The 26272-nt window shown below is 38.0% G+C and overlaps 1 protein-coding gene and 1 non-coding gene across 2 annotated transcripts in view; both read left to right on the top strand.

The window, feature by feature from the left end:
• The first annotated feature begins 1840 nt into the window (after nt 1-1840).
• Nucleotides 1841-26272, top strand: part of LOC143847138 (callose synthase 5-like) — a 37040-nt gene continuing 12608 nt past the window's right edge. The window contains exons 1-32 of the mRNA XM_077355839.1: nt 1841-1960; nt 2961-3156; nt 3241-3341; nt 4561-4682; nt 4780-4876; nt 4972-5082; nt 5162-5290; nt 5397-5489; nt 5910-6001; nt 6088-6214; nt 6347-6484; nt 6571-6647; nt 6751-6838; nt 6923-7051; nt 7165-7279; nt 13924-14258; nt 18355-18407; nt 18516-18576; nt 18682-18763; nt 18843-18892; nt 19017-19103; nt 21988-22110; nt 22196-22291; nt 22394-22477; nt 22553-22713; nt 23420-23543; nt 23807-23901; nt 23992-24115; nt 24200-24351; nt 25667-25776; nt 25959-26084; nt 26164-26232. Of these exons, the coding sequence (XP_077211954.1) occupies nt 2976-3156; nt 3241-3341; nt 4561-4682; nt 4780-4876; nt 4972-5082; nt 5162-5290; nt 5397-5489; nt 5910-6001; nt 6088-6214; nt 6347-6484; nt 6571-6647; nt 6751-6838; nt 6923-7051; nt 7165-7279; nt 13924-14258; nt 18355-18407; nt 18516-18576; nt 18682-18763; nt 18843-18892; nt 19017-19103; nt 21988-22110; nt 22196-22291; nt 22394-22477; nt 22553-22713; nt 23420-23543; nt 23807-23901; nt 23992-24115; nt 24200-24351; nt 25667-25776; nt 25959-26084; nt 26164-26232 (3532 nt within the window). The 5' untranslated portion in view covers nt 1841-1960; nt 2961-2975. The remainder of the gene's footprint in view (nt 1961-2960; nt 3157-3240; nt 3342-4560; nt 4683-4779; nt 4877-4971; nt 5083-5161; nt 5291-5396; nt 5490-5909; nt 6002-6087; nt 6215-6346; nt 6485-6570; nt 6648-6750; nt 6839-6922; nt 7052-7164; nt 7280-13923; nt 14259-18354; nt 18408-18515; nt 18577-18681; nt 18764-18842; nt 18893-19016; nt 19104-21987; nt 22111-22195; nt 22292-22393; nt 22478-22552; nt 22714-23419; nt 23544-23806; nt 23902-23991; nt 24116-24199; nt 24352-25666; nt 25777-25958; nt 26085-26163; nt 26233-26272) is intronic.
• LOC143870190 (small nucleolar RNA J33) lies at nt 26161-26247 on the top strand. The gene has a single exon (XR_013244981.1). It is a non-coding gene; the product is annotated as a small nucleolar RNA J33 (small nucleolar RNA).

Below are 26272 nucleotides of genomic sequence, written 5' to 3'. Positions count from 1 at the left end.
TGTCCTTTTTCGATTTCTTAATGCTTATAATGTACCCTTGGGATTTTGCAAAATTGGACACATGCTCAAGAAGCTCTTCTCGATTTTCAAACTCCATCTTTAGAGGTAGAAGTATTTTCATATTCTTAGGGCATTCTTCTTGGCTTTGAATGTCCATCGTAGGAAAAAAAAAATTGTTATAAAGTGAAAAAAATATTAGCGAGTTAGAATAAAATGAATAGCACATGCTACGTGGCTACAAACGCATCAAATTAAAAGCAATTGATGCAATTCTTCTTGGGAATAAAAAAGAAGATAAAAGCCACATAACCATTATGTACAAACAAAACAATTTAACATTTCTCTTAATCTATAATTACTACTTGTATATTAAGCCGAGATCAAATAACAATATCGAAGCAAATCAGAAAACAAAATCCTATAAACAACCTAATTTTATTTAGCTTCTAACTTCATAACTAAAATCATTAACTCATTTCCAATCTAATAACTGTTGTTAATAATGAAATCATAGTCATAAATAACTAAGCTCTAGTCTTAACAAAGAAAAGCAACTGAAAAAATAAATAAAAGCATATGCAGCCATTAATTAACAACAACACCCAATATCTAAGCCAATAAGAAGAAAATCTAATCCCTCTGGTGCATTTCACTGAACACTTGAGAAGCGAATCTAATCGCCCAAAATGAAAAACTCCGGGTTACATAGTCATTGGATACTCTGTGTGTGTGTGTGAGAGAGAGAGAGAGAGAGAGAGAGAGAGAGAGAGAGAGAGCATGAAGCTCTCGATTTTGGTCTTGCAAGAGAAAGTGGTAATGAGGGTGACAATATTGGATGCAAATTTGGGGCGAGAGAATACGGAAACTAGGGGGGGATTCTGATCGTGAGAGAGATGGAATTGGGGTTTCATGGAAGGGTATTCACGTCATTGTAGAACTAGCGTTTTTTTTGTAACAGAGCACCCATTTCAGCCTGTCAAAAGGTTTATATGCGGGTGTCCGCATAATGAAAAGGGGCGTAAATATCAGCTCCCATATTTATTTATTTGTTGTCATCATCACCCATCAAAATATCAATCAACTGAGCTACCAAATTAATTGCCGAAAAATTAGAAATAATTTTCTCTTGGAATGACCATTGAAATGAAAAAACAAAACAAAGGGCAATGAGTTGTTCATCCCCCCCCTCCGCCCCCACTCTAGGATAATGCGCTCCCTGGTAATGTGATTTGACGTCAAAAAGAGTAAAAGTCTTACTACAGTTCACGTTAACAGTGGGGCACATTATTCTACAAGGTGGGTCGGGGGTCGGGGGCGAAAAAACTATCTCCCCTCATCCTCCGTCAGACAGCTTAGACGGTGCAGGGGGGGGGGGGGGGGGGGGGGGTGTCTGGTTAAGAGATGTACATTACCGGCGCAAGTTAGTAAAAAGCCGCGCACACGTGCATGGCCCCCCAAACCTAGTCAGCAGCATTTTATCTCTCTATCTTAAGTCAATCAATTAATCCAAATAAAAAGGAAATCAATCAAAACCACAAATTAAGGGATTTGCTAAATAAATAATACAAAAGTGCGCCTACGTGGCTGCTCCCTCATGCAACAAGCGGTCCGCGAAATGCGTTCTAGGATGTTCCCTAGCAAATCCCGGAATTAAAAATAAAAGTCAGAGCAGTTTTAAAGGAGCTTTTGAAAAAGTGTAGGGGCATTTCCGTCAATGAAATAGATTTTCGAACGGAGGAGAAATTGAACGAGAGAGGCGGGAGGCACAGGTGGTGAGCTACAGCAAAACCCCCGCTCCACCACCCAATTTTTTTCATTTCTAGGGTTGAAAAGATTTTCCACAGAAAAAATAAATAAAACCTAAAAAAAATGGGAAAGAGAAATCTAGCCATGGCGAATCTTCTCTTCAGCTAGACGTTCTCCGTTTTTTTTTTCTTTGTATTTTCTCAATTTGGGACAGGTACGGATATTCTCTTCATCTGCATTTCTATTTTCGGATGTTTTCTTTTAGATCTGAATTTATTAGGAGCTCCTTATTTATTTATTTTGATTTTAACAGACCTGTTTTGAATTTTTTTAAAAATGTTTGGGTTTTGAGATCTGTTTCTGCTGGCGATCACGGCAAAGATCGATATTTTTTCCTTTTTTAGTTCCTGCCTTTCTTATTTCTATTTTTTTCTTCTTTTTTTTTTTAGCTTGATTAGAAACTTGATTTAATGAATTTAGAATTCCATTACACTTTTTAATTTGTTGGAAAGAATTTTCCTTTTTTCTGGTTCCATTACTCGATTTAGAAGAATTCTTTCCGTTACGATATGATTACGATAGCGGAAAAGAATGTTTAATCCAGTTTTTTTTTTTTTTTTTTGCTAATTTTCATTTTTTTTTTTTTTTGTTCTCTTTTGGCGTGAGTCTGTTTTAGGAAGTGAGATAATGAGATTATTTGGATTCATTAAAGTGAGTTTATGCTTTAAAACTCAAGAAATAATCTAAACCTGTTCTTGCACTTTTTAAAGATTAAAATCCCAGAGTGTGATTCATTTTTTTTGTTCTTTTTGTTTCCAATTTTCTTCTTCTTCTTCTTCTTCTTCTCCTCCTCCTCCTCCTCCTCCTCCTCTCTCTCTCTCTCTCTCTCTCTCTCTCTCTCTCTCTCTCCTTTGATGATTTGTGTTTGATTTTTCGTGAGTGTTGCTTCTTGATTTGATCTTTGTGTGAACAAGTGACATCAAAGGTTGTTAATTTGAGCTCTTGATTTTTTACACCGGATGGGAAATTAGATAATTTACTTGGGTAGAATGCTCAGAGATGATACAAGATTCCTTTCGAAACTAATGAGGAACTTAAATAAGAAAAAGGATTGAATAATATACCTTTCGTTTTAGCTCCGAAACCACTTTCATTGGTTATTTGATATTGCTTATTCGAGATTCTTACATTACATTGTTTCGATTTCCTCACAGGCATAACGAAGAGCAATGTCGACTGGATCAGTCCCTCAGGGCCTAACGAGAAGGTCCTCTCGAAGTGCAGCCATGACAACATTCTCTTTGGAGGTTTTTGACCACGAGGTTGTGCCTTCCTCCCTCGGGAGCATAGTTCCAATCATCCGAGTAGCCACCGAGATCGAAACAGAGCGCCCCAGAGTCTCTTATCTCTGTAAGTAGTTGAATCCCTAACCAACAAGACCCGAGTTAGACGTTCATTTTCTTACCAGCTGGGGTTTTGCTTATTTTTTCAAAGGTCGGTTCTATGCCTTTGAGAAGGCTCATCGATTGGACCCTAGCTCCACTGGACGTGGTGTTCGTCAGTTTAAGACAGCCTTGTTGCAGAGATTAGAAAGGGTATCACAATTTCTCTCTATTTCCATTTTCATTTCCCTTCACACACTTGTAGCTAATTTGATTTGAATTGGCATAGACAATAAATCAGGCGAAGCCTAAATCATAGTGAGATCAGAGTTTTTACCCGGTGTAAGCCCTTCTAGTCCCTTATTTTTCAAAAGGTACTGTACGGGCCACACTATAGGATGATCCAAACCGTCCATGTGATGGGCCACAACGTAAATAGGTTGTGCCCAAAAAATCATTTTCTATAGGATGATCCCAACCCTCCGATCTATAGAGAACTGCATGTTATAGAAACCTCTATAGATCGGAGGGCTAAGATCATCCTATGTAAATGATTTTTGAGGAGCAACCTATTTACGTTGTGTTCCATCACATGAACGGTTTGGATCATCCTATGATGTGGTCCGTACAATACTTTTTGAAAAATATGGGACTATAAGGGCTTACACCGTATAAAATCTCATGAGATCATATGTTTTACACAAGTGGGCCCTTTCTTGAATTTGTTCCAAACCAATAACCTTGGGGATGGGGTCATGCTGTGGGCCTGAAAGGCATTTATTAGGTAAATAATATATTTGCCCCTTTTTCTTCATCAGGCCACCCACTTGTAGTGTAAAAGGGTAGTCATAAATACACTAGCTCGTTTGGTTGCTAGTAAAAAAAAATTCCATTTGATTTTTGTGGGAAAAGGGAGGAGACAAGAGAGGGGACAAGCATTTATTAGATAATGGTGTTATTATGAGTGGTGAGAGGGAAGAGAGAGAGGAAGAGAGAGCACCATTACTTAAAAAATTACATGGGAGACTTTCGAGGTAAAGCTGATGTCACCTCCTTTGTTTTTTTACTAGAAACCAAACGAAGCGGGCATAAAAAAAAAAATACACTTCAGGGTACTCATAACTCAAAAATAAACCAGTGGCTGTCCCAGGTGAAAAAGGGGAACAAATTTATCACTTCCCACATTAAAAGGGGCGTTTTAAGTTCCTGTGGATTTTGGCTGTGGATTGATATTGTGACTCTTAATTTTGGCATTTGCTAAAGATGGCATTTGCCCTTGTGAAGGTGATAAATTTGGGCTTTTGTTTATGTGTGCTGAGAAGCCAATTTTTTGAGTGGCGAAATCAGTTAACAACTGGGGTATTTTCTCGTTGTTTTCTTTCACACTTCAAGTGTTGGACGTTGATGAAGGTGAGGTGAATTTATGTGGTAGGAAAATGCTACGAGTCTTGCTGCTAGGGTGAAAAAGAGCGATGCAAGAGAAATCGAGAGCTTCTATCAGCAATACTATGAGCACTATGTCAGAGCACTGGACCAAGGGGAACAAGCAGATCGGTATGTACATCATATGTTTGCATATATTCCTCAGTGAGACATGTACTCTTGTCTTGAGCTTCATATCACTCTCTCTTGTGTTGTCAATTTTCTATAGAGCCCAACTTGGAAAAGCCTACCAAACCGCAGGAGTCCTTTTTGAAGTGCTCTGTGCTGTTAACAAAACCGAAAAAGTCGAACAAGTTAAACCAGAGGTTAGTGCTTTCTGGTCATTATTATTATGGGTCATTATTTTGAAAACCAAAACTCAGAGTCGCGTATTTATTATTATTTCAATTACTTTGAGCAGATTATCGCTGCTGCAAGAGATGTCCAAGAAAAGAAGGATATCTACACTCCCTACAACATTCTTCCCCTGGATGCTGCAGGGGCTTCCCAGTCTATCATGCAACTTGAGGAGGTATTTAAAACCCAGAGTCACATATTATTATTACAATTACATACTATGTTTTGTAAAATCATGGGTTTTTATTTACCAGATTAAGGCTGCTGTGGCTGCTCTGTGGAACACTCGTGGCCTGAATTGGCCAACATCTTTTGAGCAACACAGGCAGAAAACAGGAGACTTAGACCTTCTCGATTGGCTGAGGGCTATGTTTGGATTTCAGGTCTGTAAGAACAACATTAGGAATAGTGCATTGATTAGTGATTTTTTAATTCGTTGAAGAAACTATCCTGTTGGTTTCATTCATTTGTTCTATGTTGATTTTTCAGAGAGACAATGTCAGGAACCAAAGGGAGCATATTATTTTACTTCTTGCTAATGTCCATATAAGGCTGTTACCCAAGCCCGAGCCTCTGAACAAGGCACGTGCATTTATTTCCTTTTAAATAGTCATTGGAAAGGATTTTGAGACTTGTGTTTGTAGTAGCATTCATTGTCCTGATTATTCTCCAAAAAGCATCTCACTCATAGAAGGATCAGTCACTTAACTTGTCTTCCTTCTGGTTAAAAGTTCAACATTTGCATTCCTAGATCATAGCAAAAGAAGTATTATTTTTTGCATGTAAATAGTGGAAATATTTTATTAGTATGTTCAAGTGGCTAGGCAAAAGAAGCTTAAATGACATTTAATTTTGGTATCTGTAGACTGGGTCCTCTGGAGATTGTAGCTTGAGTGTTCCTGTTCTGAAATTTTCCTTCAAATAGACATTGTAACATAGCCCGTTTGGGAATCACTTATGTCATCCTTATTCAACATTTTATGCACTGTTTCTCTAATTCAGCTGGATGAGCGAGCTGTAGATGCAGTAATGAATAAACTGTTTAAGAACTACAAAACATGGTGCAAATTTTTGGGACGGAAGCACAGCTTACGGTGAGACACTATCGCACTTGCTGGTTCATTTGTTCTTTCCTTTGTGTAAACGTCCTAGGTTCTTATCAAAATCATGGATGGTTCAGACTGCCTCAAGTGCCACAAGAAGTGCAGCAGAGAAAGATACTCTACATGGGTCTCTATCTTCTTATTTGGGGTGAATCAGCGAATATCCGCTTTATGCCAGAATGCCTATGCTACATTTTTCATAATGTGAGTTTTTTTTTTCCATCCATTTTCATAGATTCTCTTATTCATAGTCATCAACCTTTTGTTTTCTGACTATCAGCTATCAACTATATCTTATGTACTAGTTTTTAATGGTAAAATCTCTTTTATTTTCAGATGGCATATGAACTCCATGGTCTGTTAGCTGGAAATGTCAGTATTGTGACCGGAGAAAACATTAAACCTTCATATGGTGGGGATGATGAGGCTTTTCTGAGAAAGGTTATATCCCCATTGTATCGTGTGATTGACAAGGTATATTTCAGTGAAACATGGTGAGCACTACATGATTTTTTTATGGATACAACTTAAACTATGATGTGTCGGTGATGATTATCCAGGAAGCCAAGAAAAGCAGAAATGGAAAAGCTCCTCTTTCATCTTGGTGTAACTATGACGATCTAAATGAATATTTCTGGTTTGTAAGAGATTTGATATACCAAAGATTAGAATCACATTCAGTCAGCTGGTTGCTTCTGTTATTTGCCCCTAACATTTGAGTTGTGTTACATATCATTCAGGTCAGCTGATTGTTTCTCTTTGGGCTGGCCCATGCGAGATGATGGTGATTTCTTCAAATCGACACGTGATTCAAGGACAACAACGCAGGTTTGCAACTAATTATTTAATGGTCAGTGACACTTTTTTGTTTTGTAGGATATTAGCTCCCTTCTTACTAGAAATGGTATGCAGATGGAACAACCATCCCGCAAAAGATCTGAGAAAAGCACTGGGAAGACCAACTTTGTTGAGACCAGAACATTCTGGCACATCTTTCGAAGTTTCGACCGTTTGTGGACCTTTTACATATTGGCCCTGCAGGTATTGGTTGCAAGGCAGAGGTCTACTAGACCAAACTTAGTTATTTTTTTCCCTTTTTAAACTCTAGTATGTCATTAAGCAGCCAATATTCTTGAGTTTTTTTTTATCTGCAGGCAATGGTAATCGTTGCATGGAGTGGTTCTTCACCATTGGATATTTTTAGAAAAGATATCCTATTTGCCGTCTCTAGTATCTTTATCTCGGCAGCCTTCCTACGCTTCCTCCAAAGTATGAATATCTTATTAAAAGATAATCGTTATAATTCTTTTGAGTTGTTAATGCCTTTTGCCTTATGTACTTCCTACGCTTCCTCCTTGATTTTTTGTTCTTTTGAGTTTGTAATTCCCTCTTGTACTCTTTTGGGCCCCTGGCCCCTTTTATATATATTGTACTTACCTTTCAAAAAAAAAAAAATGCCTTATGTAGCTTTATACAATATCAATGAATATAGTCGGGAATGGAAAGTAGCTGCTAAAAAAAGTTATGGTCAACACTATGATCCGTCCAAAAATTTAGGGTATGTTATAGTGGACACATTCATGAATTGAGCCATGATACTATGATTATTTCTATTAATCTTAAGGACATTTTGTTATTACACATTATGGTGAGAAATTCATGGGAGTTGCTTTATTTAGAAGTAACCAAGCTGATTTGTAGTGATCTTCTTGATCGAGAGCATAGTTTCAAAACTTGCCCGCGCCATCATGGAATCGCCTGAGTCGAGTCCCTTTTACCTTGGCTGCGTTCTTCTATGAGTTCGCATTTTGCCCTAGAAAGTCAATCAAAGCTCCTTTGACTCTTCTTAGTTATGACCGTGTGAACTGAGTACTCGTCCTCATCAACCGAGCACTCGACTGCGTCATGTCGACTCGACTGCGTCATGTCGACTCGACTGCGTCACGTCGACTCGACTGCGTCACGTCGACTCGACTGCGTCACGTCGACTCGACTCGACTGCGTCACGTCGACTCGACTGCGTCACGTCGACTCGACTAGGATTTTCTTTGGCCATCCGGATTTTGAAACACCGATTGAGTGATGTTAGGAACTTACGGTGTACGGAAGGATTAACTTTGTTTGATCTGTTGTAGCGCATGATTGTTAAACCACTTTTATTTTATTGGATTCTGTGTGTGACATGTAGAACCAATTTCCCAAAGATGATGCAGTGGTTAAGGTTGGTTCTCTTCCTAGATGGGCTTCTATAGATTCTTTGCTCCATGAGTCTTTTGGGGGATTTTGATGTGGACTTGGGGAGTTTATGAATTTTTTCTCATATATGTTTTTGACGCATGAAGGGATTTAATCAACTTTCTTTTGGACTTGGTTTGTACTGATAATGCGAAAGGAACGCGGCATTTAATGGGCGTCCGAGTCTATTCGGGCATGTCTAATTCATTGTATTAGTTGATATTTTTAATATAAAGACTTATCACCTGAACATGTTTAGCTTTGAATGTGTATATATATATATATATATATATATATATATATATATATATATATATATATATATATATATATTTGTGTGTGTGTATTGAATTCAACTTGTTTCTAGTTCCATTGATTTGGGCTCACTGGGTATTAATCACTCTCATCCTGAAGAAACTGGGACTCCTTTTTTGCATTCTCTTCTTAAATTTTTGTAAAAGAAATCTGCAATACTATGACATGTTATCAATTTATTCGGTGACAATTTTTTATTGAATTAGACAATGTCCCACGAGAAACTCAAACATTTCATAAGCTTCCATCACTGGAATAGGAATACCATAGATGGCTAAGAAATACATATTGCCACATATAAGAGATTAAGAACCAAGTGAGCATCTTTACCTTGAATACTTAACAACGTGACGCACAAAGATATCTAGGATCTACAGGGACAATTTTCAACTCGTGCAGTCATATTTTGCCAAGTGAAATTATAACAGAATGAGGCTAGTGTTTTTTTCCACCTCAGCTCTGAATAAGGCTGATCTATGATCATGATTCCACGTGAGGATGTGCAAGAACAAGAGGACTTTATGTTTTAGGATTGCATGATCAATGAATTGGAAAAAACAATAGAAATAATGGAACTAGGGCTAATGTTTTGGATTTCCATGGCGCGCTGAATCTTGAGGCCCTCGACAAATTGATGCACAGCAGTCAAAAGTTCTTCAATGGGAGTCCTTATAAAATGCTAAATGATCTGAAGTTGGTGGCAACAATATTGAAGGGAGATGCATCGACCTGATGGGATTAAGCTCAAATGAATCGAGAGAGTGAAGGAATTGAAAGACTAATTAGCAAAGAAATAATGAAATTCGTCAAATCCTAGGCCCGCAGACTATCCAAATTTGGGTTTGTTCATATCTTATTACTTGGTTCAGTGGAAGGATCACCTAATGTGTGCCTATTAGATTGATTCCTTGTTCCCCAATCGATGAGAAATCATGTAGCCAAAGGAGGAAAGTTGTCTATGTTCTAAGCATAGCTTCAAAAATCCTCTATGTCATCATGGACTCCCCCCCTAGTCGACTCCCTTTTACCTTGGCCGCGTCTTGTCTAAGTTCGCGTTTTTCCCTACAAAGTCAATCAAAATTCTTTGACTCTCCCAAGTTATGGCCTCATGTACTCAGCTGCGTCAACCGAGTAGTCAACCATGTCGTTCCGATTCGACTAGGATTTGGTTTGCCGCATTTTGACCCTTATCCGTGTTTTGAAATACTGGTTTTAACTTTTAAGACATATTTAAGATATTTTCTTTTAAGGATTCGTAAGTGTCCGAAGTTAGGTTTCATATAGATTCATTTAGATTTATTTCTATGATGTGATAGGCTTATGCTAGTCACTTACATGAGTTGCCTTTTGACTGGTCAGTCGCGTTATTCTTCAAGGAGAGTATTCTATAGTTTTCTCTTTACCCTACAAGTGATTTTTATATGATCCTAGTGTTTATCTAATTGATCCTAATCGAATTACTACTGATGCATCTTCGTTGTCCTCTATCGATATTTTCTCCTCCATTGATAATAACAGCGTTAGAGGTAAAAATGCTACATCAAAGTCTTGGGTAGTTGGTTTTATTGCATCGTAATTGCTCATCTCTTCTCATCTCTATATATTTTCTAGCTAACAGACCTCCAATGGAATTTTTTGGGGTGGTTAAGAGGCAATGACACTTTCCTATATTATCTGTGTTTCCTATCTTGCTATCCTACCCACTCTCGCATATTTGGTCAAAGGCGATTTCAGTTTGGCTAACAACAACTAGGATACTTTACCATTTTAATTCTCTTTACATTAGTACTTTACATCATCATTGTTAGATGTATGTATATGCCTGAGGGCATAATGGTCATTTGTAACATTCTCTCTTTATATAAATACATAAGTGAGGGGGTTTTCCCTAACTCACTTTTCGTCTTCTCCATCCTTCTCTAACATGGTATCAGAGCCATAGGGTTTTGATACCATCGACACCCCTCCATACCATATTCCTTAAGTTTCAAACCCTAATCCCCTTTTCCTTTCCTCATGTTTTAGATCCCTTACCCCCTTCTTCTCTTCTCTCCATGGCTCCGACTCCTTATCGTTTCCTTCATGCCTTAGAGGCTCTCTCATGCCTTCTACCTCTGTTGTTTCCTCTTGGAGCCGCGATCTCTATTCTTGACATCTCCGATCTCCATTCTCGGAGTCGTCCCTTATCGTCGTTGGGCCTCTTAGCTTCGGTTTCTAAAGATGGATTCCCCCATCAATCCATCATTGAGGATCCCTCTCTAGGGCAGCCTTCTATGGCTCCTGCCCTCCGCCTCGCACATCCTACTCTTCGTATAGTCCCTCTTTTTCGGTGGATGGTTCATTCCCACCTATGACCACAGTCAAGCTTGATGGATCCAATTACTTGAATTGGAAACTGGCCGTGGAGACTTACCTCCTTGCTAGGGGGAAGGTGTCCCTTATTCGTCGTGATCCTTCTGCTACCACTGATCCCACTTATGAGAAATGGGAACATGATGATGCCCTTATACGTACTCTCCTCTAGCAGAGTATGACTACTCAGATTGCGGGTACCATGATGTACCTTTCGACTTCCCGCCATATTTGGGATCATACTGATGCCCTCTATTCTGGGGTGCCTAGCCCACATCTGTGCCACCTATTCACAGTGGATGCATCTTCGGCGTGGTGACACTCCTCTTTCTGCCTATTATAGTCAATTTGTTTCCCATTACCATACGCCCCTTACCACTGATCTGACTACAGCCGCCCAACAGCGTGATAAACTTCGTATTGTTCACTTCCTCGAGACTTTGGGCCCTGAGTTCCTACATCTTCGACAACAAATATTTGGCTCTGGCACTATGCCTTCCCTTCAGGAGTTTGTTTGTGTGCCCAATAACGTCTTCTTGGTAATTCCGTGCCGTCTCCTTCTGTTGATAGCACTGTGACAACGGCATATGGAGTGGGTGATCATGCTACCCGTGGTGGAGGCACCTTTGCTATTTTATGTCCTCATCATGAACCTTTCCCTCTCACTCCTCGGATCTTTGGTTGTGTGTGCTTTGTTCACAACATTGGTCCTAGTCTGGATAAGTTGGATCCTAGATCTGAATGATGTATCTTCCTTTGTTTCGGCAGATGTCTCCTTCTTTGAGACCGAGTCTTACTTTCGCAACCCTCAGGATGATACACCCCACTCTCCTGATTCGGATTTTCCTCTACCTATTCCCGTTCCTCCTGCCCCTGTAGTCACTCCCTCTCCATCTCCTCCCTTATCGTACTCGTTCTCGTAGTACTGCTCATCCTATCTCTTCTGTTGTTTCATATGATTCTCTCACACCTATTTTTCATAGTTTTGTGTCTGTCTTGTCCTCTGTTTCTTTGCCACATTCATTGCCTGAGGCACTCGATCACCTAGGGTGGCGGGCAACTATGGATCTCGAGATGGAGGCCCTTTAGGTCAATCAGACTTAGGACTTAGTACCTCTTCCTTCCATTGCTCGTCCTGTTGGCTATCGTTGAGTTTACACGGTTAAATATTTACCTGATGGGTCTCTTGAGCGCCTTATGGCACGTTTGGTTGACAAAGGCTGTACTTAAACCTTTGGCGTGGACTATTGTCAGACTTTTTCTCCGATTGCGAAGATACCTTCTGTACGTGTTCTCCTGTCTCTTGCTGTCAACCATGGATGGCCTCTATATCAGTTAGATGTCAAGAATGCCTTCTTTCATGGTGAGCTCACGGAGGTGTACATGGAGCAACCTCCTGGGTATATGTTGCTCAAGGGAGATGTTCTCCTCCGTATGTCGATTGAAGAAATCCATCTACGACCTCAAGGAGTCCCCTAGAGCATGGTTTGGGAGGTTTAGTGATGCTATCATGCGCTTTGGCATGAAGCAATGCGCAGTTGATCACTCTGCCTTCAACTATCAGTCTGCTGGTGGTTGTGTACTATTGATAGTCTACGTTGATGACATCATCATTACTGGCAGTGATTCAGTGGGGATCCAGAAATTGAAGATCTTGCAAAAAGAATTCTCTACAAAAGATTTGGGCCATCTTAGATACTTCATTGGCATTGAGATAGCGTATTCCACCAGGGGGGTCTCCCTCTCACAGAGGAAATACGTCATGGACTTACTTGAGGAGACATGTTATCTTGGAGTGAAACCTACCTCAATTCCCATGGACCCAAATGTGAGATTGCTTCCCGAAGAGGGAGACTTATTAGATGACCCTGACAGATACAGGAGGTTGGTTGGTAAACTTATATATTTTACAGTCACTCGCCCAAACATCTCCTTTGCTGTTGGTGCTGTCAGCCAACATATGAGTTCACCTCGTACTTCACACTGGGCAGTAGTTCTTCAGATTCTTCGGTACTTGAAAAGTGCTCCAAGTAGTGGTTTGTTGTTCAAAAAGTATGGACATTAGAAGATAGAAGGGTACACAGATGCAGGTTGGGCAGGATCTCCAGCTGACAGGAGATCTCAAGGTTGCCAGAGCAGGAATCGAAAGCGGGAATCGAAACGGGAATCGAAGGCTTCCAGGGAAGAATCCTGCGCAAGGTTGCCAGAGCGGGAATCGAAAGCGGGAATCGAAGGCTCCCAGGGAAGAATCCTGCTTCCTTGGGAGATCTACCACAGGATATCGCGCGTTTGAGGGAGGTAACCTTGTGTCATGACGAAGTAAGAAGCAGGATGTTATCTCTAAATCTAGTGCCGAGGCTAAATATAGAGCCATGGCCCACACAAGTGGAGAGCTTATTTGGTTACGCTCTCTTTTCTCAAGATCGGTTTTCTTCCGTCATCTCCTTCTCAGTTATATTGTGACAACAAGGCTGCGATTCATATTGCCACAAATCCGGTCTTTCATGAGAGGACCAATCATATTGAGGTCGATTGCCACTTTATCCGGCATAGGATTTAGAAAGGGGAGATATGGACTAGATTGGTGGACCAATTAGCTGATATGTTGACCAAACCATTGAACAAAGCAAAATTAAGTGACATTTGTAGCAAGCCAGGAATGTTTGACATTTACATTCCAGCTTGAGGGGGAGAGTTAGATGTATGCATATGCCTAAGGGCATAATGGTCATTTGTAACATTCTATCTTTATATAAATACATAGTGAGGGGGAGTTTTCCTTAACTCACTTTTCCTTTTCTCCATCCTTTCTCTAACAATCATTTTCTCTTTTTTATCTCAAGGTTAATGTAAGATATTTTATGATATCATCTTTAACACTTTGGCATTCTGTACATATGAAAATATGATTTTTCATTTTTGGTGTTCCCCATTTTCACTTTTGAGATTAATTTTGTGACGTTGAAGCTGGAGTGTTCATCGATTATTTTGTGTCTTGTTTGTTGATGTAGGTGTTCTGGATCTTGTTTTGAACTTCCCTGGCTATCATAGGTGGAAATTTACTGATGTGTTGAGAAATGTTCTCAAGATACTAGTTAGTCTTGCTTGGGCCGTTCTTCTTCCACTTTGCTACATCAATTCCTTGTCAATTACCTCTATGGCAATTAAAGATTTGACAAAGGTGCTTCGCCAAGTAAAGGGTATACCGCCTTTGTATATCATGGCTGTGATAGTATACTTGCTTCCCAATTTACTAGCAGGAGTACTCTTTATATTTCCAATGCTTCGGCGATGGATTGAGAACTCGGATTGGCATATCATAAGGTTTCTTTTGTGGTGGTCACAGGTACTCTCTCTCTCTCTCTCCCTCTCTCTCTCTCTCTATATATATATATATATATATATATTTTTTTTTTTTTTTTTTCTTTTTTCCTTGCTTTGCACCTATCTGTTTTCATGTAAACTCTGATGTCAATTGTTAACCAAATGTAGCATGTTACTTGATCCGAAATGCCCATGAAATGAACTTCTGGGAGACAACTGCATTATACTCTGAATTGGAGTGATGCTAATCTATCTGTTTGAGGAAATCTCTGGAAGAACATAATTAGTTCAGCGATGTTATCTTGTGGACATTTTTGGAAATCCCTAGAAAATTGAAGTATTATCAGTGATGTCATCTTAGAAGGAAAATGGCTCAATAATTGATGCATCTAATTGTTGAAAAAGTATTTCATATGACTGTAAAGTAAATACTATATTTGTACATTATTTGATATGAGTGTAAATTAAACACTTTTTTGTTCATTACTGATTACTGACCTTAATTTCAAACTCCAATGATGCTGAGCAAGGAAGCAAGATTCTTCCCTGGGAGCCTTTGATTCCCGCTTTCGATTCCCGTTTCGATTCCCGCTCTGGCAACCTTGAGTAGGATTCTTCCCTGGGAGCCTTCGATTCCTGCTTTCGATTCCCGCTTTCGATTCCCGCTCTGGCAACCTTGATGCTGAGTGCTTTCTTCTTCATGTTCCAATGCAACCACTTAATTGAAAACTTGCACCTTTTGTTTTCCATCCTTAAAATTTTTTCTATCCTTCAAACCTTACTTGTATTTTCTATGTTTTCTTTGATTTTGTGGATTGAATTACTGGTGTTTGCTATGAGGCTGATCCTTTATCATCCCCTGCTATTTGTGATGCCTGTTTTTATAAAATTCATTATATTTTTCATGGTCTAGCGGTTCAAATTGGGTAATTTATATAGGTGTTAACCATAGGTTCATAGCACAGACTGAGAAATCATAACAAAACTTTAGCCTTTCCCAAAAAAAAAAAAAAACAACACCACCTTAACTAAAGTTTATGTTGCTTTTACTGTAAGCCTATGAGTTTAAGCAGATGCAACATGCATGATAAATTGGTGAGGATTTTCAATTTGCAAGCATTCTTAGTGCTGTATATCTAAGATTAGTTATTGAAATTGCACCAGCAGAGCATTATGGGAGTTTTATAAACCTAACATTTTATGTAAAATTTCCAGAACAAGTTAAGATAGTTCACTCATCTTTCTATGAACATCATATCCAGAAGTTTAATGGAAAAGTTGATATGGAGTTTAGATGTTAAAAGCCTAAAACTAAATTAAAAACAAAAAAGGTAACACTTTATGAGTGGTTAATTTTAAAAATATAATGTAATTTCTCCCTTAAATTACTGAATATTTTAACAGTTCAAAGTTCTTGTCGTTATGATTATCTTGCCTATAAATCTGTAAATAGGGAGAAGGAGAGAGTGAGTTTGTGAGGTGTGAAAGAGGAGAAAGAGAGATGTGGTCGTAAACGCTTTCTCCCATGATTTTATTATTAGGTGAATGAGTCTTCTACAAAATTACATAAAGTGCTACTGATAAGTGATAAATGTAAATCTCACTAATACCCCTTTAACCTAACATGTGAAAACTAAGGTAAACACACCACTAACACTTTCCCTCAAGTTGGGAATAAGACAATCTTTTTACCCAATTCCACAAAATCCTCCAAAAAATTGTACGACCTAAAGGCTTGGTAAACACATCTACCAACCATCCATTGAGCGGACACACAGAGTACGAATCAGCCATGTAGTCTTCTTCTTCCCAAGAAAGTGACAATCAACTTCTATACATTTTGTACTCTAGTTGAACACTTAATTGGTGACATGAATAGCTTTCTGTTTATCACAATGAAGCACTGGTTGATCATAAAAATCCAATCTCTAACAGTGAAGTGCGAGTAGTATGAGCCATGGGCATATACTCACCTTCAACACTTGATCTAGCCAAATCTAACTGTTTCATTTTTTTTCCATGTCTCCAAATTGCCTCCAACAAAAGTACAATAACGAGATGTAGACCTACGATTTAGAGGAGATTCTTCCCATCCCAATCAACATAAATAAATTATGAAACATGAAGATATCCATGATTTGGGTTAAGAAGATCATAACGTAGAGAGCATAGCCCTTCAAATATCAAAGGATGTGACGAACAACCTCCATATGAGAATCAACATAATGTATGAATTGGATTACCACTCTAACTTCGTATACTTTGACAATCCGAGTTATAGTGAGATGGCAACTTCGCTGTAGACTATAATCAATAGGTGTACTATTTCTTAATAGGTTGGACATAGTTTATTTCCGATATAAAGATTCCTTTCTTAAACTGTTTAACCTTAAACCCTTAGAAAATATCTAAGAGTTCCTAAATCTTTTGTAAATGGTCCTTCAACTGAATAATAGAATCACGATCACCCCCTATCATTACAATATCAACGTAAAAAGTTAAGAGAGTGGTCTACTCTTCACTTTCTTAACAATGACAGAATTATCTTGTTTACTTCATTGAAAACCAACTTCCCCTATTAATACAATATCAACGTAAAAAGTTAAGAGAGTGGTCTACTCTTCACTTTCTTAACAATGGCAGAATTATCTTGTGTACTTCATTGAAAACCAACTTCCAATACAACCCTACTAATTTTGTCAAATTATTCTTTGAGGTATTGTTTCAATCTATAAATAGATTTCTTCAAGCAACATGTCTTTCCTTCTAAGCATGAAAAATCCGGTGGCACATCCATATACACTTCTTTTTAGATAACCATGCAAAAGGCATTCTTGACATCAAGTTGGTGAAAGTGCCCATCCACGATAAGCAGAAACTGATAGGATCACACGAATATAAGTATCTTTGTAATTGGGTCAAACATCTCCAAGTTACCTACAACATATGTATTTCATTATCCACAGCACTTGGTTTCTAACCATGCTTTGTACCTTACAATAGTTCCATCGGCTCCAAACTGTCTTTTTTTATGACATCTGTCATCTCTTCTCACATTGCCTTCCTTCACTTTGATACCTGGACAAGGTTACTTCTGGTCCACAATGGAGACAAATTGCCACAAATTTGTCAAAAAAATGTCTTAGATGCCAGGACCATACTAAACTGATTCACATCCCTCCATCAGAGCTCCATACTCTGACCTCACCGGGGTCTTTTTCAGCCTAGGGTATAGAAATAATTGGAAATTTTTCTAAAGGATTCATTTAGCCTACCCCAACTAGTTTGGTACAAAGGCTTTGTTGAGTTGAGTTGAGTTGAGTATGGCATACTGCATGATCTGTTTTCTGATGGGTCCCACTTCGAAAAGGAAGTGGCTGCGCTATGTGATGATTTCAAGATCTAGTCGCACAATCCTTAGCCACACTTAATATGGACAAAGAGTAGAGATTTTGGAAAGATATGAACTGTAAGAAGCAAAGAATGATTACACCCAAAGTTGTTGAGGATGGAGAGTGAAATTCCTCTTTCCTTGTAACAATAGGTATGCCATACTATTAATAGTATGGGAATGGAAAGATGTTGAAAAGGGATTAAACATGAAAAGAGAAAGAAGTTGAAAGGGGATTAACATGAAAAGAGTGGTGCACAATTTCTCATCTCAAGATGGCTTTTATTAACATGAAACCATCTTAATCCACCATATAGAAGATCTCAAGCACCAAGTCCAAGAGAGAAAGGGGATCTGGCAGCTAAAATGAATAGCGATGAGGGAGGCTAAGAGAAAATGCCAAAGAAGAAATGAGAGGAGAAGAGGGAGAGAATTTGTGAGTTGAGAAAGAGAAGGGGAAGGGAGAAGTGCTCATAAACCCTCTTTTCCACGATTTTATTAAGCAAATGAGACTTCTATAAAATTATGTAAACGTCTCTCAGAAGTGATTAAATGCCAATCCCATCAGTACCCTTACATGCTTGCAATCACACTTGCTACAGTGATCACCTTTAGTCTTATACCTTTTACGATCATGTATTCCCTTTGATTTATCTCTATGCTTTGTCTATCTATGAACATGTTTCATTATTTATTTTGGATGCATTAATTCAATTGCTATTTGCAGCCGAGAATTTATGTTGGTAGGGGAATGCATGAAAGTCAGTTTGCGCTTTTCAAGTAAGTATCAGGAGTACTCATACTTATAGTTTGAATATATGATCATAGTTTTCTTTTTATTTTTTATTTCCAAATCTACTTAATATCAAAAGTCTATTTCTTCTTCAGGTATACTCTGTTCTGGGTCTTGCTTCTTTGTTCCAAATTCGCTTTCAGCTATTATATCCAAGTAAATTTCTAATATATTGTTTTGGGTATAATCCTTGAGAATATTCTCGTGTAACAGGTGGTGATTCTGTTTGGTTTTTTTTTTTTAATCTGTCGTACTTGCCAGATAAAACCTTTGGTGAAGCCGACGAAAGACATAATGAATGTTCGCCATGTTAAATACGCTTGGCACGAATTTTTCCCTGATGGTAGCCATCTATTTGTTTGTCCATGATTTCCTGTCTTTCTGTTCATTTTTAATGTGTCTGTTCTTTTTTCTCAACGCAGCTAAGAACAATTTTGCCGCTGTTGTATCACTCTGGGCACCTGTGGTCTTGGTATGTCTCAGTACTTAATTTCTTTTTTGTTTCATTTGAAATATCTAGAAGGTTTTGATATAAATGGGAGTTCATATATTTGACCTTGGCAAAGTATCTCATCTGAGTGGGCAAGTTTGTGCAGGTATATTTTATGGACACTCAAATATGGTATGCAATTTTCTCAACATTGTATGGTGGTGTTTCTGGAGCTTTTGATCGTCTTGGAGAGGTAAATAAGTTCTGATGGATTTGTTTTTAGTTGCAATACAGGATCTTCATAATTAACATTTATTTTTGAAGCTAGGCATACATTCTGCTACAGTGACAACTTTTACATGGAATGTTGCATTCACTAGGGTTAATACTGATACTTTAGGTTCAATATTTTGTAAATTGGTTTATGGTCAGGGGCTATAATATTTTCTAAAAAGATAAGTTCTTCCATGTAGTTTCATATTTTAGGTGTGTCAGAAAATCTTTGGCTGTTGGAATTTAATTTCTCAACCTAGTGGGCATAGTTCCTGGCTCTTAATTAGTGGATGTCCATGTCAAGTAGTATACTGCTACTGACTTAGATTGTGGAGTACTGATGTCTTAGTTTTTTTAAGGGTTCAGTATCTAATTCTGACTAATTGACACTTCTAGAACTCTACGCGGTGATTAATGTTGGATCTCATGAAGCCTAAATGTATTTTTCAATCGTTATGCATTAGAGATAAGGAAAAAAAATTTAGCTTACTGGGGTCCATTTTCTCTTTGGATATAAGTTTTCGGGACCTTTGATTCCGACTGCTTGGAGGCGAAATATCAAAGCTTTATGGGACCACTGGATTTGGACCATTATATGCTGGAATAGGAATTTTGAATGAAATCTAGATTTTCCAATAATGTTTAGTACTTCTTTATGGGACCATGCCCTTAGTGCTTTTTGAAGTCCACATATGGATTTTTGGAGATGACAAACATGTGACAAATATTAACATCTATTAGTGTGTACTGTGTAGTGCTACATGTGGCTCACCCATATGCTTAAATTGTAGTGAATTAGGGGTTGAAATGCAGAATTCATCTTTGGGGATTATTGGGTGAAACCAAGTCAAATGCACAGCATTGTGTTACTAGTTGACTAATGGGTTTAACTCTACATCACAACTGAGGACTGTAACTTTGGTTTTGGAATATTGCGTATTATAGGCACTAAGATGAAGGAACTTCTACTATGAGATTCTATGTGAGACTAGAATGACCGGGGGGAACATTTTTTTCTTATTGATATTTATTTTTTAAATATTAACATCTAGAGCCTTTGTTGTGATGTAAATAACTAATTTCGTTATGCATTATCAGGGATTCACTATTATTTAATTAAATATTATTGTATGTTAAAAAAATACTAACTAAATAGTGTAAACAATACAACCTTAAGAGCGTAATACCAACCGAGTGTAGCACCAACAACTACTACTCACCTTCCAATTGGTGGGCAGTGAATGCGAATCACTCCCAATGTCTTTGATCATATTGAATCTATCTTTAACCAAATACATTGTGAGAGTTGTTGATTGATGCACTTCTACACCCCGGGCTTTTGGATAATGTAACTTCCGTTAGGTGCTTGATTTTCATATGGTAGGCCTTAGACATCTTCAAGGGGAACCGCGTTGGTGCTAGGTTAGCTTCACAAAATGTAATTAAGTGTTCTTTTGCCAGGTGCAATTTTAGTGATGGATTAAGGAAATTTTTAGTACTTTTTACTAATTAAGGGTGGCTTTGTAGCTTTCATTTTGGTTAGGGTTCAATAGAGTTATTATTTTTTGCAATTGTGTGTGTGTGTGTGTGTGTGTCTATATATATATATATATATATATATATATATATATGAGAAAACGGTTCCTACACATATGTGTAGATAAGTTATCTACACACTAGCTTAAAATACAGTGGGGGTCACATTATTTGGGTGATCCAAACCATTCATTTTTAAGGCCCTCACATAGATAGGGTGTCCATAAAAAATCAGATCCATAGGATCATCCTAACCATTCAAACTGTGGAGGCAAAAAATGGACTAATTTGTGAAGGTTTAAAGACATCCATTTTACCTCCACAAATCGTAGGTTGGGATGATCCTATGGATCTGATTTTTTGTAGACACCCTATCTATGTGAGGGCCTTTAAAATGGATGGCTTGGATCACCCAAACAATGTGGGCCCCCACTGTATTTTAAGCTAGTGTGTAGAGAACTCTCTACACATATGTGTAGGAACCGTTTTCTCTATATATATATATATATATATATATATATATATATATATATATATAGAGAGAGAGAGAGAGAGAGAGAGAGAGAGAGAGAGAGAGAGAGAGAGAAGTGTTTCTAGTCTGCCGACTAGAGATCATTCTCTAGTCAGGCGACCAAAAAATATGCGTCCCACCTTATTTTGGTGAGGCAAAGCATTCATTTGATGGGCCCTGACCATGGTTTAAAATTTCAGTTTCGGTAACCGTTTCGGACCCCACCGAAATTTCAGCCGAAATTTTGTAACACTTTTTAAAATAAATAATGGCATTTAATCGAAATTTCGGACCGAAATTTAGTAAATGGCGAAAAATGAAATTTCGGAAAATTTCGGTTTCGGTCGAAATTTAAAACCATGGCCCTGACATAGAGAGGGTGTCCACAAAATATCAGCTCCATAGGATCATCCCAACCCTGTGATTTGTGGAGCTTAAAATGGACGGCTATAAATCGGCACAAATCTGTCCATTTTTTAGCTCCACAAATGGAAGGGTTAAGATGATCCTATGAAGCTGATTTTTTGTGGACACCCTATCTATGATGGGGCCTATCAAATGAATGCTTTTGATCACCACAAAAAGTGTGGGACCCAAGTGTTTTTGGTCGCCGGACTAGAGAATCTCTAGTCGGCAGACTAGAAACACTTTTCTCATATACATATATATAAAGAACATTCATCATCTTTTACATCTAAGTGAGATCAGAAAAGAAGGTAGAAGGAGAAAAAGATGTGATTGGATGGAATGCATGTTTGTAGTTTAATTCATAGCTTGCTAGTAATTGCATTTAATTCCTCTCCTTCACTTCTCATAGATACGGACACTGGGCATGCTAAGATCGCGATTCCAATCTTTACCCGGAGCCTTCAACGCATATTTGGTACCAACTGAAAAGACTCGAACTAGGGGATTTTCTTTCAAGAAGCGGTTTGCTGAGGTTGTAATCTTGTACTGTGGAAATGCGAAAGCACAATGGTTTGGTTCATTTGCGTGTGTAGTATTTTGACCTCAACAACTTTCAGGTTTCCCCAAGCAGGAGAACTGAGGCAGCTAAGTTTTCTCAGTTATGGAATGAAGTTATATGTAGTTTCCGTGAAGAAGATATTATAAGTGACAGGAAAGGCCTCTAAATCAAGTTCTATTAATGATTTGTTCTGTTTATTCTGTTTCTTTAATTTGATTCAGTTGGAATTAAACTGGTATTTTTCGTTTAATCCAGGGAAATGGATCTATTACTGGTTCCTTATTCATCGGATCCTAGCCTGAAACTAATACAGTGGCCACCTTTCTTGCTGGCTAGCAAGGTCAGTATTATCTTCTATCAACAGTCTTTGTCATTTTTGTTAATATACATGACTGTTGATTATTTTCTTTTCCAGATCCCAATAGCAATAGATATGGCTGCCCACTTTCGAACAAAGGACTCTGATCTCTGGAAGCGCATCTGTGCTGATGAGTACATGAAATGTGCTGTGCTTGAATGTTATGAGTCTTTCAAAAATGTTTTACAGCTTTTGGTGGTTGGGGAAAATGAGAAGAGGTTTGTTCTACCATTCCTTTGTTTCTTTAACAATTTGGTGCCTATAAACCATTATTTCATGAATATTGAAATGAGGGGAGATCCTGAAATGGACCTCCTTCCCATTACTTCTCATTCTTGCGAGTGATGGGGACCTATGACAACACAAAGGGTATTGAATAAAATGTTAGCGAGGTCCCAGTCCCATCTCTCCCACCTGTGGGATGGAAGGAGAACTTCTTTCCATGGAGGACCGATTTCTTTTCTTGCTTATTTAAATTCAGGCGCTCATTCTGACCGTGTTTGTACATACTATTCCAATGATAATATAAATGATTTTATTTGCAAAATCAGAGATTGAGGTTTGGTAAAATATTATTGTTTTCACTATGTCAAAAAACTATTATTGTTTTCACTATGTCAAGTAGGTGGCATCATGATACCCATTGTAGAAGCTCATGGTTATCACAATTATTTTCTTTTTCCTGCATGAAGTTATACCTTCCTGGCTTCCTTCAATTTGTGGAATTGAATCTTTTAACTTGTACTCTAATATTGAAGGAGACTATAGTTTGAAGTGACTTGATCCAATCCAGTATATTAAAAATCATGGAAACTTTTTTATGCTTTCATTTTTTTGCAATACCATCACTGTAAATAACTGATGTGATTTATATGTGTGAATGCCACTGTAGTTAAATGCTTAATTTTACTATCAATGTAACAGGATAATTGGCATTATCATCAAAGAAATTGAAGGCAACATTTCGAAGAACACATTTCTTGCCAATTTCAGAATGAGTCCTCTTCCTGCCCTATGTAAGAAATTTGTGGAGCTTGTACAGATCTTGGTGAGTCATCTATAAGAAAAATATTTTTCTTTTCTATTAAGACGTTTTGTCAAGGACATGGAAGATGTGTGCGCTATCTTTGACGATAAGGCTCCGTTTCTTTTGATGTAAAAATGGACGTAAATTTTGGTTTATGTTGTAAAGATGAACATAAAACAAATTTTACGCCCATTTTTATGTCGAAAGAAACGGAGCCTTAGAGAATTATTACTACTCTTCTTCTTAGAAAAAAGAGAATTATTACTACATTTTTCTTGTTGCAGAAAGACGGTGACCCATCAAAGCGAGATGCTGTTGTGTTGCTGCTGCAAGACATGCTTGAAGTAGTTACTCGTGATATGATGGTGAATGAGATTCGGTTCGTAATTAATGACTTTGGCATTCCATCGTTGAAAATTATTTTATAGTTATCAAATAACGGTTTTTTTTCCTTAACCTTAACTTTCAGAGAGTTGGCTGAGCTCGGTCACGGTAACAAGGACTCAGTCCCTAGAAGACAACTGTTTGCTGGTACTGATCCAAAACCTGCTATTTCGTTCCCACATGTTGTAACAGCACAATGGGAAGAACAGGTATATACTATCTAAATCCGTCTCCATATTGAACCTGAGCGTGATGAACTGATAACTGACTCAAGTAAATTTATTTTATTGTAGATAAAACGCCTATACCTCCTTTTGACTGTCAAGGAATCTGCCATTGACGTGCCAACAAACCTTGAAGCACGTAGAAGGATAGCCTTTTTTACGAACTCTTTATTTATGGACATGCCCCGTGCTCCCCGAGTCCGAAAGATGCTTTCATTCAGGTCTGCTATGCCTTAAAATGGTTTGACAAGCACATGCCTACTCAGCATTGATTTATTCTTTTTTGGAATAGCTATAATCGATATAATTATTAAGTGTTGTGATTTGTTACTTGGCCTGGCTACCACTAGCTGTATTTAGTGCAGTTTGGCTTAATCTTTGCACCCTTTGGATTTTAGCTTGCAGTGTTCTTTGAGACTGTTCTAGCTATTAATCTCTACTGTGATGTATAGTTTGTAATTGCTGAAAGAATGATCATATTTAATCCATGTATTTTAATGAGTTAAGAACTAGATTTCATCTGCCTCAGGCTCGAATATTTCGGCCACAACCTGCCCTAAAATTGGGGTGGGGATACCCTATGTCATAAAAAAAATAAAAAATTAGCTACAGATATCTTAATGAATTAATCACTGGTTGCAAGATGATGATGTTTGTATAAATAATGTTAAAGAATATAAGTGTCAGTTCTCAAATTAGTAAGTGCCTAGGAAATGTTGTATAAATAATGATAAAGAAAATACATATATATGTATGTGTGTGTGTGTGTGTGTGATGTGGAATTAGCTTAGTGGTTTCTTGGCAGGAACTTATAAGATCAAATTTAATTAAATGGGACATTATAGTACAATACTGCAATAGCAATATTAGTTGAGTTAAAACTATAATGGAAACACGGTCACAGTAGGATAGTTGCAAGTGTGAACAGGAGCCTGAAGAAGATACCATGGAGGGAAGTGGCACCCTGGTTAAAATACGACCAAGTGAGCGTCATCAGTGCTTGTATGAGTCATTTGGGCCAATGACCCTTCTTTTATTAAGGAATAATGTACTACCGAAGAAGGATAATAGGGCTTCTCTACAAATTCATTATATATGAGGCTGAAATTTTCTTACGAGTTTTATACACGTGTTTCTTCAAGGAAAAAAATAATTGTTACTTACGAGTCTTATACACGTGTTTCTTCAAGGAAAAAAATAATTGTTACTCATCAGCTTCTCATATAAGCTAGTCTTCAGTGAAAAAAAATACTTTTTTCAACTGCTTGTAACTATTCCTCTCACATAATTTTAAGAAATCATGATTAGATTATTTTATTAAAGGGCGAGCCTTGGCGCAACGGTAAGGTTTCCCCATTGTGACCTAGTGGTCACGGGTTGAGTCACGGAAACAGCCTCTCTGCAATGCAGGGGTAAGTCTGCATACATCTAGCCCTTCCCAGACCCCGCAATGGCGGGAGCCTCGTGCACTGGGCCACCCTTTTTTTATGATTAGATTATTTTCTTATAGTGGAATATGTTACTTGAGATTTGCAGTGTAATGACCCCCTACTATAGTGAGGAGACAGTATATTCTAAAAGTGACCTTGAGCTGGAAAATGAAGATGGTGTATCAATCATATTCTACCTGCAAAAGATTTTCCCAGGTTCTTGATTTTTTTTACTAATCTATATCCCGCAACACTTCGTCTCTCTCTCTCTCTCTCTCTCTATATATATATATATATATATATATATATATATATATATATGCACACACACACACACACACACACACACACAATGTGGTTGGTTAATCTTGTGCCGATATGCTAATGAACTGTACCAGATGAATGGAACAATTTCATGGAGCGACTCAATTGTAAACAACGAAGTGAGGTTTGGGAAAATGAAGAGAATGTCTTGCATCTTCGTCATTGGGCTTCCTTGAGAGGACAAACACTTTGCAGAACAGGTAGCTGTTGCCTTCCATTTCCTGTTAATTTCTTCTAATAGCTATTCATATGGTCTTTAAAAGTGTTTTTGTGCTTCAGTTAGGGGGATGATGTATTACCGACGGGCTTTGAAGCTTCAAGCTTTTCTTGATATGGCCACAGAAAGTGGTAAGACCATAAAAGCTTCTTTTTAGTGTCTCTGATGGAG

Source organism: Tasmannia lanceolata, unplaced genomic scaffold, assembly GCF_043159265.1.
Source record: "Tasmannia lanceolata isolate RefF3 unplaced genomic scaffold, GAP_Taslan_0.1 ptg000003l, whole genome shotgun sequence".
Lineage (NCBI taxonomy): Eukaryota > Viridiplantae > Streptophyta > Magnoliopsida > Canellales > Winteraceae > Tasmannia > Tasmannia lanceolata.
This window is presented reverse-complemented; position numbering and strand designations above follow the sequence as displayed.